The sequence below is a fragment of the Somniosus microcephalus genome, chromosome 19 (genome assembly GCF_052327205.1).
Source record: "Somniosus microcephalus isolate GS21.2 chromosome 19, FLI_Smic_1.0, whole genome shotgun sequence".
Classification (NCBI taxonomy): Eukaryota; Metazoa; Chordata; class Chondrichthyes; order Squaliformes; family Somniosidae; genus Somniosus; species Somniosus microcephalus.
In genome coordinates this window covers 45,415,107-45,437,630 of record NC_141005.1, presented here as the reverse complement: position 1 = coordinate 45,437,630, position 22,524 = coordinate 45,415,107, and the positions used below count along the sequence as shown (strand labels likewise).

Genomic DNA, 22,524 nt, shown 5'->3' with positions numbered 1-22,524 from the left:
AAGGTGGTAAATGTGAAAAAACAATTTCATAGATGCATATTGTTTCCAGTACTTTATTCCTTGTATATCATTGATAGTTAAAATGAAGCAGCGGTCACTAGTGAACACTCCCTTTTGCTCTCATTCTTGATGGAATCATTGTAGATTTCAAAAAGTCTACCTATTGTTATTGCCCCACAATCTTTCTTCCTATCATTTTTCTGTTTCCAAATGCCCTCTCATATTACCCATCTCTATAAAACACAAAACTATGGTAGGAAGACATTATTGTATGTTTGGTGTGGGCATTTAATGGAATTACACCTAATCCAAAGTTCAACAAAGAAATGTTTTGGTTGATCTCATGAAAACATTTAATCCAAATATAAAATTGTTTATATCTATCTATATATATAAATATAAAAGGATACATCTGTCTGTCTGTCATTCCGTCTGTCTATCTGTCTTGAATTAACTCGAAAGTTATAGAGCGTACCTACACGTGCGTTACGTCGAAAGAAAGCTGACGATTCCACAACCGTCCTAAGCCTATTTATGTTTCGGCCGGACAAAAATTGTTCGCGCGTTATGCAAAAAACCTTCAAAATTAAACTCATTATCTGCTAAGTAGCATTGATTGACTGACGTCAAGGTCGACCAATCCTGTGCCGGCACGATTGACCAATCCTACAGTTCAGTCGCCTGATGGTTGGCCAATCGCTGCGTCTGTGGGCAGGACTAATGCTTTTCAACTCGGGCATCGGGCAGCCATTGCTTCACTACTTCCAGCTCAAACTACTCTGCTGATCCAGCTTCGAAAAAGTTAGTATCTCTTATAAAACGTTTTTGGTAAATCTTGTTATTTTTAAAAAGTACTTTCACTTTCATCTTTCAAGGTATTAAAAGGTAGAAATGTTGCCCGGCAGCAGATTGAGAGAGGGACACAGAGACAGGGCCCAAAAGCCTGGGACTCGATTTAAAATGTTGCCCAGCAGCAGATTCACACAGGGACAGACAGACAGGCCCCAAAGCCTGGCACTCGATTTAAACCGCCCGGCCCAAAACAGCCCTGGCAAAGCCGGGCTCCCCCAGCTAGTAATTATATAAAATTGCTCCATAATCTTAAATGGTTTGGATAACCTTGGCCAGTTTCTTTCTTATAATTTTACTCTAAGTACAGAAAAAGTAAAATGGCTTAGCATATCACCTGGTGTGTACTGAACCATACAGATCAAGAAGATCCTAGGTTCGATTCTTGGTCTGTGCTGAGATAGTTTATCTCAGCTGACAGAAGGCATTCAGGGACACACACTTGGTCTCCATGGCCTTGGTTAAGGAGTGGAGAAATCAGTCTGGGTTCATGCTTCTGATCACTTTTTAGTGACCCCTGCTGAAGTGAGCCCATGCGTTGATGTTAGCTGAGGACAGGATTAGGCTCAATGCCCAGTTTTGAACAGGCAACAAACTTAGATCTTCACTTGCACCAGGCCAGACAATGCAATAAGAGCAAATTAGAATGTAAGCAAAGGCTCCTTCTGGTTGTCGGATCACTAACTTTCAGAACAATGAGCTCGATGTCCTTCTGGAAGAGATGAGGTTAATATGGGACAGCCTGTTTGGGATGTGGGGCAGGAGGTCATTAAGAGAGCTGGTTGCAGCCTAATGGAGGGAGGTGGCATTGACTACCTGCTAGATGGCAGCTCAATGTGGGCGGAAAACATTTAAAGACCTCATAATGATAGACAAGGGAACAGATGTCAACTACAGCTTCCAAGAATGCACTCTACTACTGTAACTGTTATTCCCTCACCACCTGTCATTGTGTGCCATGGCTTCCACTGGTTCCTTGCTTTTCAGCATTGTCCATCGGCACCTATACACTCCCATCCTACACCTGAAAATGGACCTTCTCTCACAACCTCATCTAAATGCTCATCTTAGACTGGAAGATCTTGGATTTTCTACTTTAACACAAGCATCTTATCAGCACAGCTGGATACTCTACTTGCGCACATCTGGGTTCTACTGCAGCTGAAAAACAGATATTTTACATTGTATTTTTGTTTCACAAGAATACAACCAATAATATGAGGGACAGACAGACCACAGGGGGTGGGCCAAGCAACATCAGATCTCTGAACCCCTATAAAAAGGAAGTGTTCCTGGTTGGGGAGGCCTATAGCTGAGAGAGCCCAGGATAGAGAAGTAGAAGGGCAGGTGCCAGCTGCAGGTTCATTATGACATTCTGGACCTCTTCCATCTGTTGCTGAAGAAGCATATCAAATGTTCTTGCAAACAACATCATGTTACTTCTTATTCTGAAAGAGTATAGAGATCTCTGTTTCTCCTTCCCTCAGTCTAATCTTTTCCTCATCAAGAAGAAACCTCTCACTCACTCTCTCCATCCACAGGACCTTCTGGATTTTGCCATATATACCCAACGTCCCTCTCTCCTTCCCCAGACAACTCAACTTCTCACAGCCCAGTCCTTCAGGATCGTTACAAGTGATTCAATATACCTAATAAAAAAAATTGTGTAAAAACAACTTTGCAATAATTGGACACTGTAGAAACAAATTAGGAATATCTTCAAGATTAAAATGTACCCTTGCACTGAATGGTTCTGTTACAGAAACAAGAAAGCATATTATTGGCTGGCTTTCTATATAGATGTAAAATGGTATCTGGTTCAGTCTGTACTTGTTCCTCAGGAAACTGCATATCCAAGTAAAACAAATCTATCTTTAAGTAAAGAGGGCTTGGCAGTGCATTTCACAGAGGCATTGTGTTGCCACTAAACCAAGTGACTTTATTTCCACAGGGCTGAGGAAGACATTAAAGCTTTTTTTTCTGTTTTGAATAGACCTATTGAACAATTATGGAGAACTATATAGTGCCATGTCTTTGTGTGCTATTGATTTGTAAAGCCAGTTACCGCAGTGAAAAGTAACATGTGCAATGAATCACTCTAGACAGCTGTGTAGACTAAAAAGCACTCACTGATCAGTTCATAAATTTATATTGTGCGGTATTGGCTATTGTAGTATAGAAGGATCCTGAGAGACTAGGCATATTAAACCACTAACTGGCAAGAAGAGGGTGCAGCAAATGGCAAAGATACAGAGGGAAAAATTGACTAACCCCGAAAACAGGAGTGGGGATCGCGGTACGAGACTAACCCACGCCCGTTCATTGTGTTGCAGGCAGCTCGTGCTGCCTGCTCTTAAATGATTGCCGCATGCAGCCAATGCTCCCCGCGCTGTTCATTGGCTGCACGCGTCAGCAGGGGGCCTGATATTGCGAGGGGCAGCCTGCACCTCTTAAAGGGGAGGTGCGTTGTGGCTGCAAGAAGTGTTGGGAGTTTTTTCAAAAGTCAATCTGGGCTGTGATACTTTGAACAATGGCTGAACATGCGGGAGAGCGAGCACCAAGGTTTTCAGACAATGCACTGGAGATCTTGGTGGAAGAGATGGAAAGAAGGAGAGACGTCCTGCATCCGCAGGTGGTATATAGACCTCCAGACATATGCTCAGGAGGCAGTGGGAACAAGTAATGGCGGAGGTCAATGCCAGGAGTGTTGCTCCAAGAACATGGATGCAGTGCATAAAGAAGCTTAATGATCTGACACAAGTTTTCAAGATGAGTGAGTTCATCTTAAAATGGCATATCCTATCAACTGCACCACTAGCTTCATCCACTGCTCAATTCTCTACACCCCCATCACCCATCTACCAACAATCTCTCTCAATCAGTATTTAACCCCTCAATTCATATGCTTTACCTCACTCTCACATACTTAGCACTGTTGCAAGCCTCACACCCACAACTCTCAGCTCACACACATTGGCAGCTATTCAACCATGACAGCTTCGTTACCCAAACATATTGCAGGACACTCACTGACACACTTCCCTCTTTCTTGCATAACAAGAGGCAGCAACAAAGAACTGGGGAAGGACAAGTGCGCCTGCATGTTTTAGCCCCCATGGATGAGACAGTGCTGGCCATCATGGGAAGGGGCATCACTGAGGCTGTGGCTACTGGCGGGGCTGAAGGGATCGATGATGAGGGTATCTGCATACCTAATCCTCCTTCTCTCATCTCACTTCTCCCTCATCCCGCAATCTCTTCTGACTCTCACACTATAAATGGTGTAAGCACGCACTTCTGATTTTCTCCTCTTCCCACACCGCAACCCAACACTTGTCCCTTTTTCAATTCAGATACCTAAGAACTGGAACCTTCCCAGTCAGTGAAGGAAGAGGAAGAAGACAGTGAAGATGAAGAGACACAGTCACTCGATCTTACACTCAGAGCCACCAGCTCAGACACTGACACACTGTGTATTTTAGAGGCTAGGCTAGAGGAGGAATCTGCACAAGTGCGCAGGAGCCAGGGCAGGGGGAAAGGATAGCGCAGGTGCCAGCTCGCCAGTGGGTGAGGTTGCACTCTAGTTCTGCTGCAGAGGAGTCAGATGAGGACTTCGCTGGACCAAGCTTCTTCAATAGCACCTCCCAAACCCACAACCTCTACCACCTAGAAGGACAAGGGCAGCAGACACATTGGAACACTGTCACTTCCAAGTTTCCCTCCAAGTCACACACTATTCTGACTTGGAAATATATCACTGTTCTTTTATCGTCGCTGGGTCAAAATCCTGGAACTCACTACCTAACAGCACTATGGGAGTACCTTCACCAAACGGACTGCAGCAGTTCAAGATGGCAATTAGGGATGGGCAATAAATGCTGACCTTGCCAGCGGCACCCACATCCTGTGAATGAATAAAAAAAACTGCTGATGGGTGTACCAAATGCTTGGTGCACTGGAAAGTCTGCCAGAAAGCTTGTGCTCAATGTCAAGGAGCATGGAGGAGTCCAGCTCCACAGGGCTTTGCGCAGAGCTTGGAGCCCATCCTTTCCAACATGGAATGGGTGATCATGTCCATCAGCACACCTGTGGAACCCACCATGATGTAGTGTCTGATGGCCGACGTCACAGCTTCCATTGCAGCAAAAATGGCTTCCAGCAGACGTCTGAGTGCTCTCAGGATGATAGTATTCCTGCACCCACCCTGCCACTCCACCAGTGCCCTTGCTGTTGCCTGTCAGCCAGTCAGCCTAGACTTCTGCCGCCCAGCCTGAGATAGTGCCTGAGATAGCCTTGAAGAAGTTCTGCTCTTCTCTTCGACGGGATCTCTGTTTGGCTCTTCAACCTTGTTCATCTTCATTACTTTCAGTTTCCCTTCTCGTGTTTGATCAGGTATCTGCCAAGACTCGGTTTCACAGCCACATCATTTTCCTCAGCAACTGTCTCCAGTTCCGACTTATTCCACGTGGATTCCAACTAAACGTCCACCCTTCATGCTTCGGATCCACCCAGGATTACAAATATCTCCAAGATATTCATCGTTCCTCGAACTACTGCTCTCGCCGCATCCTGAGATCCACGCTCAACGCCATGCGGCGCCACATGAACACTCTCGACCTCTCTCTTCAGCAACACCAGCGCACTCTATCTCAAAGCTGTCCGGGTCCACAGTTCCCTTTCATCATCCGACGCTTCAACAAAAAACTTTTTTCTTCCTTTCCGATGTCAAGGATCGCAAGCTTCATCAACTCTTGGACACCAACGCCCCTCCGGAACGTTCTTCCCCTTCATTTTCCTCTGACCCCCCTTCCCCCCAATCTCACCCCCTGCCACGTTTTCACTATCCCCTCTGACCTTCCACTCTCTGACCCCGAACGATCAGTCCTCAGCAAAGGCCTGAGCTTCATCCCCTTACGCCCCCACCTCAATGAATTTCGAGCTCGGCACGATGTTGAGCTCTTTTTCCGCCACCTTCGTCTCCGTGCCCACTTCTCTGGCCAGGAGTCTTCCCCCCGCACAACTGACCCTTTCTCCCGCTTGCAGAATTCCCGTTCTACCTGGACCCCTCCCCCTGGCCTCTTACCCTCTCTAGATCTTTTCATCGCTAACTGCCGCCGTGACATCGGCCGTCTCCATTTCTCTGCTCCCCTCACTCCAACCTACCTCCCTCTGAACTTGCAGCACTCCATTCTCTTAGATCCAACCCTGACATTGTCATTAAACCCGCTGACAAGGGTGGTGCTGTTGTTGTTTGGCGTACTGACCTCTACCTAGCGGAAGCTGAACGCCAACTCTCCGACACCTCTTCCTACCTCCACCTGGACCATGACCCCACTACCGAACATCAAACCACCGTTTCCAAGACTGTCATTGACCTCATCTCCTCTGGAGATCTTTCCCCGCTGCCACCAACCTCATAGTTCCCCAACCCCGCACAGCCCGCTTCTACCTCCTTCCCAAGATCCACAAACAGGACTGCCCTGGTAGACCCATCGTTTCAGCCTGTTCTTGCCCCACAGAACTTATCTCTTCCTATCTTGACTCTATCTTTTCTCCCCTTGTCCAGTCTCTTCCCACCTACATCCGCGACTCTTCGGATGCCCTCTGCCACTTTAACAGTTTCCAGTTTCCTGGCCCCAACTGCTTCCTTTTCATCATGGACGTACAATCCCTCTACACCTCCATCCCCCACCCGGATGGCCTGAGGGTGCTCCGCTTCTTCCTTGAACAGAGGCCCGACCAGTCCCCATCCACCACCACCCTCCTCCGCCTGGCTGAACTTGTTCTCACATTGAACAACTTCTCCTTTAACTCCACTCATTTCCTCCAAATCAAAGGTGTTGCCATGGGTACCTGCATGGGTCCTAGCTATGCCTGCCTTTTCGTGGGCTATGTGGAACAATCTTTGTTCCAGTCCTACTCGGGTCCCCTCCCTCCCCTCTTTTTCCGATACATTGATGACTGTATCGGTGCCGTTTACTGCTCTCGCCCCGAACTTGACAATTTCATTCACTTTGCCTCCAATTTCCACCCTTCCCTCACCTTCACATGGTCCATCTCTGACTCTTCCCTTCCCTTCCCTTCCTCGACTTCTCCGTCTCCATCTCTGGGGATAGGTTATCGACCAATATTCACTACAAGCCCACTGACTCCCACAGCTACCTGGACTACACTTCCTCCCACCCCGCTTCCTGTAAGGACTCTATTCCATTCTCCCAGTTTCTCCGTCTCCGCCGTATCTGCTCCGACGATGCCACCTTCCACACCAGTGCTTCAGACATGTCTTCCTTTTTCCGCAACCGAGGATTCCCCTCTACCGTGGTTGACACTGCCTGCGACCGTGTCAGTTCTATCTCCCGCACTTCTGCCCTCACCCCTGCCCCTCCCTCCTGGAACCACGATAGGGTTCCCCTTAAGAACATAAGAAATAGGAGCAGGAGTAGTGATATACCTATCAATTCGTCCAATAAAAGGCGACGAGTTAGGAACGTAACTAAAGGTTTTTATTGACTAAATAACAGAGCCCACCCTCGTGGGTGATCGGGTCCAACAAGGAGGAATACCAGCCAGTCGACTACCTTTATACCTGGGCAGGTAGGTGGAGCCATGGGCGGAGTTGGAGGTGGTCAGCCCAGGTATAACAGCGCGACAAGAGGCGACCTCGTATCGTGATACAACGGTGATAACAATACAACAGTGATAACTATAGTGTAACGATAAAGTGGTTTACCACATTCACCCCTTGTTTAGATTTGAGTCCGGCGGGGTGAAGTGTACTACCAGTTCTGGTATGTCAGTCTGTCCGGAGGCCTCGTAAGCCTCTCCGATCGTCGCAGCGGCGGTGCTGCATTATCCGGTGTTAGTGCTGGTGTCTGCGTGGTCGGCGAAGGCTCGTGGGGTTCCGGCATGCCGTCTACCTGGGCTGGAATTGGGGGGGTGGTGGGGGGGGGTAAAGGTGGTGTCTCCGGAGTGCCCGAGGGTGCGAGGTCTCGTAAGGAGACAGTGTCCTCCCGCCCGTCTGGGTAAGCCACGTAGGCGTACTGGGGGTTGGCGTGCAGGAGGTTCACCCTTTCGACCAGGGGGTCTGTTTTATGGGCCCTCACGTGCTTTCGCAGCAAGACGGGCCCCGGAGAGGTCAGCCAGGTTGGTAGAGTGGTTCCAGTAGTCGACTTCCTGGGGAAAACAAACATTCGTTCATGGGGGGTGGCGTTAACGGCAGTGCAAAGTAGTGACCGGATGGAGTGCAGCGCTGTCGGGAGGACTTCCTGCCAGCGGGAGGTTGGGAGGCCCTTAGACTTTAAGGCTAAGAGGACGGCCTTCCATACCGTCGCGTTCTCTCTTTCCACCTGGCCGTTCCCTTGGGGGTTGTAGCTGGTGGTCCTACTTGCTGCAATACCTCTCGCTAGTAGGAACTGACGGAGTTCCTCGCTCATGAAAGAGGAGCCCCGGTCACTATGTATATAGTTTGGGAACCCGAACAAGGCGAAGAGGTCGTTCAGGCATTTAATGACCGTGGTACTGGTCATGTCTGGGCAGGGGAAGGCAAAGGGGAAACGGGAGTACTCATCAACAATGTTGAGGAAGTACACATTACGGTCAGAGGACGGGAGGGGCCCCTTAAAGTCGATGCTCAGGCGCTCGAAGGGGCGGGTGGCCTTGATCAGGCTTGCTCTGTCCGGCCTAAAGAAGTGCGGTTTGCACTCGGCGCAGGTCTGGCAGTTCCTGGTTATGGTCCTGACCTCCTCGATGGAGTAGGGCAGGTTGCGGGCCTTAATGAAGTGGTAAAGTCTGGTGACCCCGGGGTGGCAGAGGTCGTTGTGGAGGGTCTGAAGTCTATCACTTTGCGCGCTGGCGCATGTAATTCGTGACAGAGCATCGGGGGGTTCGTTCAGCTTACCTGGCCGGTACAAGATATCATAATCGTAGGTGGAGAGCTCGATTCTCCACCTCAAGATCTTGTCATTCTTGATTTTGCCCCTCAGCTTGTTATTAAACATAAAAGCGACCGAACGTTGGTCGGTAAGGAGGGTAAATCGTTTGCCTGCCAGGTAGTGCCTCCAGCGTCGTACCGCCTCCACAATCGCCTGGGCCTCCTTCTCGACCGACGAGTGTCGGATCTCAGGGCCCTGTAGGGTCCTTGAGAAGAAGGCCACCGGTCTCCCCTCCTGGTTAAGGGTGGCGGCTAGGGCGAAGTCGGATGCATCGCTCTCGACTTGGAAGGGGATGGACTCATCCACTGCGTGCATAGTGGCCTTGGCAATGTCTCCCTTAATGAGGGAGAAGGCTGCGCACGCTTCCTCCGTAAGGGGGAAGGATGTGGACTTCATGAGGGGTCTGGCTTTGTCCGCATAATTGGGCACCCATTGGGCATAGTAGGCGAAGAGCCCCAGGGTTCTCTTAAGTGCCTTAGGGCAGTGGGGGAGGGGTAGCTCCATGAGGGGGCGCATTCTTTCGGGGTCGGGGCCGATGAGTCCGTTCTCTACTACACAGCCAAGGATGGCAAGGCGCGAGGTGTTAAACACACATTTCTCCTTATTGTAGGTGAGGTTCAGCCGTTGGGCTGTACGGAGGAATTTCTCCAGATTCACGTCGTGGTCCTGCCGGTCGCGGCCGCAGATGGTGACGTTATCTAGGTAGGGGAATGTGGCCTGCAGTCCGTTCTGGTCAACCATCCGGTCCATCTCCCTTTGGAAGACCGAGACCCCGTTGGTGACACCGAAGGGGACCCTAAGGAAGTGGTATAGGCGCCCATTCGCCTCGAAGGCGGTGTACTGGCGGTCCTCGGGGTGGATAGGGAGTTGGTGGTAGGCCGACTTAAGGTCGATGGTCGAGAATATGCGGTATTGTGCAATCTGATTGACCATGTCAGATATGCGGGGAAGGGGGTATGCGTCCAGCTGGGTGTATCTGTTTATGGTCTGGCTGTAGTCGATGACCAGGCGATTTTTATCGCCGGTCTTAACGACCACGACCTGGGCACGCCAGGGGCTGTTGCTCCCCTCGATGATGCCCTCCTTCAGGAGACGCTGCACCTCAGAGCAAATGAAAGCTCTGTCCCCAGCGCTGTACCGCCTGCTCTTGGTAGCGACGGGTTTGCAGTCGGGGGTGAGGTTAGCGAACAGGGAAGGTGGCGGCACCTTGAGGGTGGATAGGCTGCAGGTGTTACGCGGTGGGCGGTTTAACCTTCGCTGGTTGTCGACTGTGAGTGGGGGGAGGGGTCCACCGTATGCTAGGGTTACACTTTGGAGGTGGGATTGGAAGTCCAGCCCTAGTAGGACGGCAGCGCAGAGCTGGGGGAGGACGAGGAGTTTAAAGTTTTTATACTCTGTACCCTTAACCGACAAGGTCACAGCACAGTAGCCGCTAATGTCCGTGGCGTGGGACCTCGATGCCATCGAGATTCGGTTGCGCGTTGGCAGGACAGGGAGGGAGTAGTGGCTCACCGTGTCTGGGTGGATGAAGCTCTCCGTGCTTCCGCTGTCGAACAGGCAGGTCGTGGCGTGGCCGTTTACTTTGATGTCCATCATCGACTTGGACAGGTGGTGTGGGCGGGCTTGATCCAGAGTGACGGAGGCTAGCGTGTAGGTAAGCGAGTCGTTGTCGTCTGCGGGCGAGGCGGTCGTCGGGTCCGGGGGCCCGGTGGCAGTCGGGCGTGGTGGGTAAAATGGCGTCTCCCACGAGGTAGGACAAAATGGCGGAGAAGATGGCTGCCCCCATAACTCACATGAGGCACTATTGGGGTCGGTTGCCTTGATCAAAGATGGCCGCCCCATGACTCACGTGTGGGGATACTGGCCTCAGTTGCCGTGAAAGAAGATGGCCGCCCCCACAGTTCACATGAGGCACTGCTGGCCTCTGAAGATCCGCTCCTGCAGGCCTTAGAGAAATGGCCTTTCTTCCTGCAGGTTGTGCAGGTAGAGTTCCTGGCTGGGCAGCGCGACCTCGGGTGCTTCTCCTGGCCGCAAAAGAAGCAGCCGGCGGCCCGATCGCGGGTGCCCGATGTCGGAGCCGGTACCGGGGGTGGCGGGCCCGGTCGGGTCCGGGACGCCGACGCTGAGGTAGGTCCCGGGGGCGGCGCTGCGAAGGGTATTGCGGTAGGGGTCGGGCCCGAGTCCCAGGGTCGCGAGCAGTACCTGGAAAACGCCTCCTGGTCCTGATGGGCCACCTCCAGGGAGAGAGCGAGGGCTTCAGCTTTGTCCAGGTCGAGGTCTTTAGCTTCAAGCAGTCTTTGCCGTGAGTAGTCGGACCGTAGGCCTTTCACAAAGGCATCGCGGATATTATCTTCCGTATTTTCAACAGCCGTCACCGCTTTAAAGTCACAGTTCCTGCCGAGTGCTCTTAGCGCCCGTAAAAATTCAGCTACAGACTCTCCTGGCTGTTGCGGGCGGGATCTTAGGAGGTGCCTGGTGTACATGTAATTTACCGGGCTGCGGTACTGCTGTTTCAGTAGGTTGATAGCGGCCTCGTACGTAGTCGTGTCCTGTATGAGTGCGTATACTCTCGGGCTCGCTTGGGCGTTCAGAAGTCGTAGTTTGGATCTCTGCGGGGCGCCGGATTCTTCCAGGTAGGATTCGAAGCAGTCCAGCCAGTGTTTGAAGTTGAGGGCTGCGTTTGCTGCCTGTGGGTTTAGATCCAGGTACGGTGGTTTGAGGGCTTGCAGCCAAGCCGGCTGGTGTGGCTGTGCTTCTGGGAGGGCTTCTGGCTGGCCAGTAGTAGACATCTTTAAAATTTAGTCAATAAAATTGATATACCTATCAATTCGTCCAATAAAAGGCGACGAGTTAGGAACGTAACTAAAGGTTTTTATTGACTAAATAACAGAGCCCACCCTCGTGGGTGATCGGGTCCAACAAGGAGGAATACCAGCCAGTCGACTACCTTTATACCTGGGCAGGTAGGTGGAGCCATGGGCGGAGTCGGAGGTGGTCAGCCCAGGTATAACAGCGCGACAAGAGGCGACCTCGTATCGTGATACAACGGTGATAACAATACAACAGTGATAACTATAGTGTAACGATAAAGTGGTTTACCACAAGTAGGCCATACGGCCCCTCGGGCCTGCTCCGCCATTCAATAGGATCATGGCTGATCTGAATCTAGACTCACGTCCACTTCCCTGCCCTCTCCCCGTAACCCCTAATTCCCTTATCTGCTAGGAAAATGTCTATCTCCATTTTAAATTTATTTAATGTTGCAGCTTCCACAGCTCTCTGGGGTAGCAAATTCCATAGATTTACTACCCTCTGTGTGAAGAAGTTTCTCCTCATCTCAGTTTTGAAAGGGCAGCCCCTTATTCTAAGATTATGCCCCCTAGTTCTAGTCTCACCCATCAGTGGAAACATCCTCACCGCATCCACCCGATCAAGCCCCCTCACAATCTTATATGTTTCGATAAGATCGCCTCTCATTCTTCTGAACTCCAATGAGTAGAGGCCCAACCTACTCAACCTTTCCTCATACGTCAACCCCCTCATCTCTGGAATCAACCGAGTGAACCTTCTCTGAACCGCCTCGAGAGCAAGTATATCTTTTCTTAAATATGGAAACTAAAACTGCACGCAGTATTCCAGGTGTGGCCTCACCAATACCCTGTATAACTGCAGCAAGACTTCCCTGTTTTTATACTCCATCCCCCTTGCAATAAAAGCCATGATTCCATTGGCCTTCCTGATCACCTGCATACTAACTTTTTGTGTTTCATGCACCAGGACCCCCAGATCCCTTTGTACTGTAGCACTTTGCAGTTTCTCTCCATTTAGATAATAACTTGCTCTTTGATTTTTTCTGCCAAAGTGCATAACCTCACACTTTCCAACATTATATTGCATCTGCTAAATCTCTGCCCACTCACTTAGCCTGTCTATGTCCTTTTGCAGATTTTTTATGTCCTCCTCACTCACTGCTTTCCCTCCCATCTTTGTATCGTCGGCAAACTTGGATATGTTGCACTCGGTCCCTTCCTCCAAATCATTAATATAGATTGTAAAGAGTTGGGGTCCCAGCACTGACCCCTGCGGAACACCACTAGTTACTGATTGCCAGCCCGAGAACGAACCATTTATCCCAACTCTTTGTTTTCTGTTAGATAGCCAATCTTCCACCCATGCCAGTATATTACCCCCAATCCTGTAATTTTTTATCTTGATCAGTAATCTTTTGTGTGGAACCTTGTCAAATGCCTTTTAGAAGTCCAAATACACTACATCCACTGGTTCCCCTTTATCCACCCTGTATGTTACATCCTCAAAGAATTCGAGCAAATTTGTCCTCACCTTTCACCCCACCAGCCTCTACATTCAACGGATCATCCTCCGGCATTTCCGCTACCTCCAAAGTGATCCCACCACCAAACTTATCTTCCCCTCCCCTCCCCTTTCAGCATTCCGTAGGGACCGCTCCCTCCGAGACACCCTAGTCCACTCCTCTATCACCCCTAACAGCCCTTCCCCTTTGCCTGGCACCTTCCCGTGCAAGCGGAGGAGATGTAACACCTGCCCCTATACCTCCCCCCTTCCCACTGTCCAGGGCCCCAAACACCCCTTCCAGGTGAAACAGCGATTTACTTGTACTTCTTGCAATCTAATATACTGTATTCGCTGCTCACGATGCGGTCTCCTCTACATTGGGGAGACCAAACGCAGATTGGGTGACCGCTTTGCGGAACACCTCCGTTCAGTCCGTAAGGGTGACCCCGAGCTTCCGGTCGCCTGTCACTTTAATTCACCGCTCCATTCCCACTCGGACCTCACCGTCCTTGGCCTCTTGTATTGTTCCACGGAAGCTCAACGTAAACTCGAGGAACAGCACCTCATCTTCCGATTAGGCACTCTGCAGCCTTCCGGACTCGATATCAAGTTCAACAATTTCAGATCATAACCTCGGCCCCTATTACATTTTTTCTTGTAATTTTTCCACTCCCCCCCCCCCCCCCCCCCCTTTCCTTTTGTTTCTCTCTCACACCTGGCAGCTATCTCTTGCCCTGCCAGTACACTTCACACCTAATCTCAGCCTATTACCATCTCGTCTAGCTTCGAATACCTTTTATTGTCTCTTTTACTTCTTTTGTTTCTTTTAATTCTTTTGTCCGATCGCAGCCCTGCCTTCGATCTATTTTCTTTTCTTTCCAGTTTTGAAGAAGGGTTCGACCCGAAACGTCAACTCAAATTTCTCTCCACAGATGTTGCCTGACCTGAGTTTTTCCAGCATTTTCTGTTTAGTGCAGTCTGAAGTTGGGCCTTCTCAGCCCAGAGCTGCTCGAGATCGCCCTGCAAGGTCTCCTCACACCAGCTGCACATTGAGGGAGTGGAATCCCTTTCAGTTCATGAAAATGGCCAAGTTCACATGAGGCGCATGCAAGGCAATGTGCCTGCAGGCAATGGCACCCTGCACCATCGGGATGTCTGCAGTCCGTGCAAACCCTCACGCTCACTCTGTTTGTCTGTGGTAAGAGGGAATGCTGTCACTCTGTATAGAGAGACTCAGTGACCTCCCTTATGCAGCAGCGTACTGCAAACTACGAGATGTTGCTTATATCTCTGACAGCAGCCTGGAAGGAGCCAGATGCATAAAAATTAAGAGCTACAGTCACAGGCAATGATGTCCTTTCCCTACTTTGAGGTTGCAGTTGTGGCTGTAGCAGTTGGCAGATTTCAGTCACGACCTCTTTTGTGAAGCAAAGACGTCTCAAGCATTGGTCCTCGCTGAGGTTGAGGTAAGAGAATTGCTCCCTACAGACCCTCGGCTGATATGGCCTCCTGCTAAGAGCCCTTCTCCTCCTCCTCCTCCTCCCTCTTCTAGCATCTTGTCCTGCTCTGCATGGCCTTGCTTCATTCTTCCAGTCATGCGCAATTCCGAGAGGAAATGGACCAGGCCACCATGTCTGGAAGAAACTTCTTTCAGCACAAGCTTTTAAATCAACAAAAAAGTACTTCAGCACCAGCCAGACCACTCTCTGTAGTCTTCAAACTTTAGGCAAGTATAGAAAAGCTCCAGAAAGGTGTGTAATTGCACCAGCAGCCAGAAGAAATAATCCAGCAACTAACCTGTAAGTACTTCATGATCCTTTTAAATAGTTGTAGTGGGGGTTCCTTCATTTTGTTTAATGTAATGTTCAGCTGTTTGAGGTTAAGACAGGCCGTAGGCTGGAACGTGTCATTAAAAAATGGCAGCCCTGGCATCAGATCAGCGTTGCACACTGATTGACGTCATAATCTGCCTGCTCTGCATGCTGCCAGCGGTCATTAGGTGCGTGCTTGCAAGGCCCTTTTACTAAGATGGCATCCAGTGCGCTTCCCATCAGAAGTGTGCGCACGCATCTGGACCTCATTTTCAAGCATTAGGAGACCACGTAGCACCTAAAAAAGGGCGCTACAGAGCCCAGTTTCTCCCCCATAGTTTATGATTTGCCCCTAAAAACACTCCGAAAAGGAATGTGAGGATGCTAAACATTTTTACAGAGGTTAGAATAATGTTACTTATATAGTATTAAATAGAATGAAAGATCTAAAAGTAGAATCGAGCCACTATGATAAAAGGGCATTTTAGGTCTTTGAGTGACACCGCTTTTCAGTCACAGGAAGGATTGGTATTCCCCTGGATAGCCTGCTTTGTTTCAATGTACAATTTGTCAGTATGTGGTTTGAGGTACTCACATGAGATGTGCTTAGTTGCATTATAGATTCCAGTAATCCCGCTTTGTCAACCAAGGAATGCAAAAAGCGACATTAATTTTTAATTTAGCTATGTCCAAGTATGTTTTCTAAAAAAAAACTAACATATAGAGAACATTTCTTTGAAAGGAATGACCTTTATTTTCAGCTTCTTTTTCAATTTTCAGTTTCTTTGATAATGCAAATTCTGGAACAAAATATGCAATACAGCAAATCTTTGTGCAATGGTATTATGTTGATGGGGAATATTCCAACCACAGGGACATAACTGAAAGCTTGAAAATCCATTTGAAGACACATTAGAGATCACTGAGTAGCAGGCTAGTGGATAATCATCTCTTTGACTAGCACTGTTTCAGAATAAATCAATGTGATCCTGACATATATAGGTAGAATTAGGTCATCATGGATCCTACAGGCAGGAATCGGTTTCCTATCTGCAATAAAGGGAAGTCATTGTACTTAATTGTTTGATTGCTGAGTTTTTAGACAACATTTTATTGATTAACAAATCACATGGAAATTACTTCCTATGCTTTGCTACTGACAGAAAGTTGATTTCAATTAACTAACCTTGTAATTGATGCAGTCAGCTCCACTTTAAATGGATAACTTGCTGCTGCAAAATTATGTTCACTGACTTAGGGACTTTCTTAGAACACAAGGTCACATTGAATAGGCTTTTCTGCAGAAACATTTGTGGTAAAATTTTAATATAATAACATGGCAAACCATGAAACAGTTGATGCATTTGGTGGAAAGTATAAAACAAGTCTAATGGGGCGGTATGAAGCTTGATGTAGCATGCAATGCAGATTGAAAATAGTTCAGCTTTTCAATTTTTGCAGCCTGATAAAAACAATCACTGGTGAGATATTTGTGTAATTGGACTCATTATACTTCATTAATACAAAATGAAACATCATGACATCTCCAAATAGACTTTGAAAGAAAATAAAGTATCTCAAAGAGGGTCAGTCTTCTGTTTGGTATTTACCTGATTCAAATTAATGCCCATTTATATTTATTGGGCTCTAGTATATTTCACAAGCCTGGCAATAAGATATCAGGAGATTGTGTTATTTTATTACCTTGTTTTTCCTGCCATATTGTAAGTCATTTTACACCATGTGTTCACATTTAATGTGTGAATTGCTTATGTCACATTGCAATTATGCCCTCCTGTTCATGGGGGCACTGCAACCCCTCCACAGGGGAAAGGAGGGTGGAGGAAGATATCAGCCCTTAATTTGCAGTCAGTGGCAAAGCAAAGGCGCTTGCCGCTGGCCCCGAAGAACGCTGCCCACAGAGATCTCGCAATCTCTGGCGAGAAGTTTGCCTTTTTTGATGTTCAATTGATTGCAGTGCTCTGGATTCCCAGCGAAGAGTTGCTGTAACGTCAACAAGCTGTCTTAGCAACCAATCACATTAAAGAATTCTCACAAACAGCAAAGCAGGAAATGAGAAGCTGCTATTATCCGGACTTTTTAAAAATGTTACAGAGAGCGAAATAAAGATTGGGACTTTCACATGGGGGATAAGGTAGAAGCTGAAATATCATGAACAAACTCAAAAAAGTATATACATTTTTTAAAAATTTAATTTTTATCATAATGGAGAAATTTGACATTCCACAAATATAAAAATTAGTTTTTCAGGGCCAGAAACTTTAGCAGTCAATACGCTGTTAAAACCTCAGTTACACCTATCCCAACAAGGCTTAACATTTAATGGGGCATTTAACAGTGATAGCAGTGCGGAAAAGCCCAAGTTTTCCTCAGCTTCACTGATTACACTGATTGCTGGCTATTTGGAGGGGGTGGGGGAGGCGGTCCACAGTGAAGCCTTTGTCGGAGTAGTGAATGACTGACCACAACTTCAGGATTTCTGCGTTTAGATGCACATGCGCTAAATCCTGAAGTTGCGGTAAGTTTCAGAGGGGTAACGACGGCGAATGCTGACAGTTTGCCGTTATTACCCACCCGCAAATTCCACGCCATCATTATAGCTTAACATGAGTAGGTTCCATTACAAACGTGAACATGGGTATTTACAATGGAAAAAGTTGATGGGAAATGTAAGATATTTAGTATACATGATTCCCTGTCTTAATGTCTGAATTTAGTAAGTACGTAGCCAGGTACTGAAAGGAAGTAGTCCCCTCCCATTTATAAATAGCGACTTCCAAAGCTACATCTTTTAGAAGTATCCTCTAAGTATGGCTCAATGATGAAGCATGTTGATGTATAGTCGGCTCCAATGGGATGACATGGGCTCAAACCGGCAATTCCCTACACAAGAAGTTTCCAGTCTCAGTCAGGAGGAACGCAAAGTGTTTCTTCACAGGAAATTTCAATGACCATCACACATTTCTCAGCAGCAGGTTACAGAGCAACTTTGACAAATGTCTGTGACCTGTTTGGCCCATCGATGGAGAGTGGTGTATGGTGTGGGAGGACTCACAAACAGGGATTTAAAAACTAAAAATGGAAATGAACAAAACAAAGTTCATGATATTGGTGGCTGTGAATATGGGTTGCTAGTAAAAATACATCATTCCACCATTATTCTGTGTAATGTACAAATTTCTAAATCTGTTTATTCTAATTGCATTTTCACTTCCTTACAGCTTACTCTACAAAGCACTAAATCCCGAGTGGCCTTCTTTGAAGAATTGTAGTTTCAATACAACACATCTCGCTGCCTTAAGTCTGCCCAGGAGTCACTGATTCAGATGTGAGAAATCATTTGGGCATGAAATTAATGCATGGGGATACAAACTTGAAATGGCCAAAAAGAGATTATGGTTTACTATTTTCCAGAAATACGCTTTATAAATTCTACTGTATTTTATTTATTTGGTTCACTTAATATCATCCATATGACATCACTTGTTATCAGTTGTGTACGAATAACTGAGATGCTATAATATGCATGCTGATCTTGTTTTTATTTGCTGCTGATTTGCACTGTACAGTTTTGAGGCTTTTTGTGCTATGCAGATGAAATGTAAAAACATTTACGAGCAACATAGCCAGTCTAATGCTGCAGCTAAAGTCTTAATCTCAATCATATTCTGTTGGGTGCTTCAAATCAGTAGAATACAGCATGCAGACCATGCTGCATATATATGAAATGTTACTTGCATTTGTTTTTGCCTCAAGCTCAGCATGACCATTGCAGAAATGTTACTAGCTAATACAGAAGATAGCATTGGATTAGATGCTTCCTACTGAAGCAGACTTTAAAGTGAATGTTCTTGATGAAATATGTAACATGCTTTGATAATCTACTGAGATGTAGCAGTTGATTGATAACAAAGCTATTTTTAAATTATACCTTATTATTGAGACAGTTTCTTAACTATTTGAAGACTGCAGTAGCATTTCTGTACCAAAATAAAAAAAATTCAGATGTATTTTTAGTTAATTTCATGAAGGCTATGAATTAGGAAATGTTCAACTTTAGAGCATTTATACTTAAAACCGATTTCTCTCCATTTTTACTGGCGCTTGTATGAAAGAAGAGGTGAATATTTTGCAAGCTAAAGAGCTTTTTGTATGCTCAAAGGTATAATTTCTGGTGTACAATGCAAATGGAAATATTTTTGCTCTGCATCATGAACTCTCAAGTTTTCAAAGAAGCTGGGTTCCAAAGTGCATTTAAATTTTATTCAATCTGAACAATAGAAAGATAAATATGCCCTGTAAATGTAGTTAAATTGCTGAAAACTGCCTATTATAAGATTGTAACCATGATCAAAGTAATATTGTCAAAATGCTTTAAAAAAAAAACTACCTATTGCTCGAATACCATGTTCAATTTACAGTGGCGCTACATTGAAAGTTGTTTTCCTGAAATTGTACAGTGGAGGGAGAATTAGACGTGGATTCAAGTCAGCCTTGCACAGTATAATATCACTGAAGGGAAGATTCTTTGAAACAAAACTTTTTTTTTGTGAAATGTTATTTTGAGATAGACTGCGTCTGAAACTTTGCTAAGCTTTTATTAACTCTCGTACTATTTTTTCATGAGTTGATGTTTTAAGTCATGTTTATATGTATCTGAAGAGCAAGATTTTTAAAATCTTGTTGCTATTGTTTTTATAGTCCATTTTTGTAACAATAAATGGAACTAGAGATTGTGAGAACAAGCATTCCTACTTTATGGCATCCCATCTGCACGTACTACAGGCAAAGTCTGAAAGGGTTTCCAACAAAAGTGTGACTGCAGAGGATGTAAATGTGGTCTTCATTGTAAGCCAGAACAGTCTTGTAGCTGGTATGGCATAGATGAAATGATTTCTGTAAAATTGTGTAGTGTGTTTCATCTAGTCTTCCAGTAGCCTCATGGGTGACTAAAATAACTTGGTCTTGAAATATGATGCAGTATTCTTAACCATCAGTCTGGAGTTATTTACAAAATTCTTCTTGTGAGTCAAACATTAGTAGCATAGAACTAATTGAATTTAAGAAAAGTAGTGATAGTGAGAAAATAAATTATATTTAGTCTTTGTTCTTGATTTTACTTTCTGAGAATATTATTTTCTTAAGTAAGAAAATTAATTCCCTTTTTGTTTAGAAGTGCATCCAATTTACAACCCCGCCACCTCCCGTCCTCAACTACAGTGCTGGAAATGCCCTCTCCGTTACCAGTCTGACTTAATCTTCCCACATCCTATTCTTAGTCTTGATTAACTTAATAAATTTCAATCCCTTTGCAACTGTGATACAAGACATTCGGTCACAATTTCAGCCCTAACTAAACATTATGATTTATCTCAAATAACAAGCAGAAGTTCATAATAACATCTATTTTTAACATTTTAATATTGGTTCAATGACGCATACAGCAGCCATTTTTATTGTAAATTTATGAACGTGCACTTAAACTAAATGGAAAAAAATTCCTATATTTTAATAAAAATACATTTATCACAACACTTTCCGGGGAGTTGAAATGTACAAAGAAATCCTAAATCACTTTATTTTCTCCAATCTGAAATCTGGAAAACAGATTGAATTAGCATTAAAATCGTAGTTTGGATTTGTACCTCTCCCCATGGATTTATTATATTAATGATATTAAAAAACTAAACATAAAATGCAGCATATAATGCTTCCACTAGACAGGTAATTTAATCCCATATCTTTTATTACAGCTTTAAGTCTACCTTCATGTCAAGTTCTACTTAAATTTCACTTTCATCAAATGCCCCTCGTCCTGTATAATTGATAACCATTGAATGAAATTTTCACACAGTTACATTCAATTCGCAGAAAAAAAGTTTATAGTGATTGGCAGCTCACTGTAACTTCAGGAACATTGAAAAGTATACCATTCATTGAGTTGCAGTAGGCAAAGCACACATTTCATAACTTTAATCTTACTGGCCGGAATTTTATTTGGTAGGGTGTGGGGTTGTGGTGGGGGAGCTGAGGCGGGGGCAGGCCCTGGCGACTTTACCGGCAGGGCCTAATTTGAATGTGAGGCCTCGTTTTCCCGCCCGCAGCCAGCCAGCTTGAGAGGATGGCTGGCTGCGGGCGGGTAGGCCTCAGTTGTGAGGGGCCAATCCGGGGAAGGGATTGCGGGAGGGGGTTTGGGATCGGCGGGGGCGGTCAGCAATCATGGTGAGGGGGGTCGGCGATTGGGATAGGGGGCGAGAGAATTGGGGGGGTTGCAAGATTGGCAGGGGATTGGCAGGCAATGGGGGTGGTAGGGGATCGGCAGGCAAGCAGGGATCATGGGTGTGGGGTAGGGGGGGGCAGCCAGAGATCAGAGGCCTGGGGTGGGGGCGGAGGATCGGGGCCAGCCACCGGAGGATTGTGGCCAGCTTCATCAGCACTGTTGGGTGTGGGGGGAGAGGCCTGGGAATGTGATTGGAGGCCTCGTGGTGGGGGGGGGGGGCCTCTGATCACGGGGGGGTGGTGGGTATGGTAGACACCCTGGAGCCAGAAGGTAGGTATAAATCCACTTACCTCCTGGATGCAGCAGTCCCCACCTCTGTTTAACTGCCGGGTTTCACGAATTGTGTGAAACATGTCCACAGGCAGCTAAATTCAAAATGGAGGGGGAAAATAGAAGCTTCCAGCCTCATTATAATATTTAAATTACGGTAATGCCCCCTGGGAGCGGGATGGCTGCCTGCCCCCGGGGAAACCAGAAGTGGGCAGGTTGGAGACGGGATCACGTTGGGATTCACATTTTTAACAGTCTAACTGCCCCCACGCTCCAAACCCACCCATTTTTTATGGGAAAATTCCGGCCATTGCGTCTAGCTTCCTACTTCAACATAAGAAATAAAGGTTTGCAAACAGTTTGGTATCAAGACCTCATTTCATCATTTTTCATGCAATTCTCACTTGTGTGTTGTGTGGTATCAGTTCTACTCTGCAGTTCCTAGAGATGGCTTGGGCTGGTTATTGTCCAACCTCCTGAAACAGTAGGATAATACAGGCCTTGCTGGTCTGCCTACAGGATGGCGATTGTTAAGTATATCATAGGGTTCAGTGCTCTGCCAAAGCTAGTCTAGCTCATTTATCGGAAGGGTTTTTTGGGGATTAGTTTGGAATTATTATCTTTCATTTTCATCAGAAATAAAAAGTAAAAAAATGCAAATATGCAAATATTGAAAATCTGAAATAAAAACAGAATCTTCTGGAAATATGCAGATGATACGCTGGCACCTAAACCGATCAGTTACATTTTGAGTGGAGACCCTTTATCAAAAACTGGAAAGGGAATGTAAGCAAGCTTTTTTTATAGGACTCAGGATCGAATGAAGAACAACTGGTAATAGTCATGATTCAGGTTTGCTAAACATTAGTACAAAATGTGTTTAATAGGCTGGGAATGAACTATTTTAAACTGGGAGAAGTTGAAAAGTACTGCTAATTTTCAATGTTTATTTCAGTCAGATTGTGAAACAGTATTAGAAAGATAAAGCAGCACCAAAATGGAAAGGAGAATGAATGAATGACCAGCAATGCCTGTATTATCCTACTGT

The 22,524-nt window shown here is 46.4% G+C and overlaps 1 protein-coding gene across 6 annotated transcripts in view; it reads left to right on the top strand.

The window, feature by feature from the left end:
- Nucleotides 1-20,040, top strand: part of nf2a (NF2, moesin-ezrin-radixin like (MERLIN) tumor suppressor a) — a 173,244-nt gene extending 153,204 nt beyond the window's left edge. For all 6 annotated transcript variants that reach the window (XM_085961733.1, XM_085961732.1, XM_085961730.1 and 3 more), the window contains one exon: nt 18,148-20,040. In XM_085961733.1, coding sequence (XP_085817859.1) covers nt 18,148-18,247 — 100 coding nt within the window. In that variant the 3' untranslated portion in view covers nt 18,248-20,040. The remainder of the gene's footprint in view (nt 1-18,147) is intronic.
- Nucleotides 20,041-22,524: the final 2,484 nt, after the last annotated feature.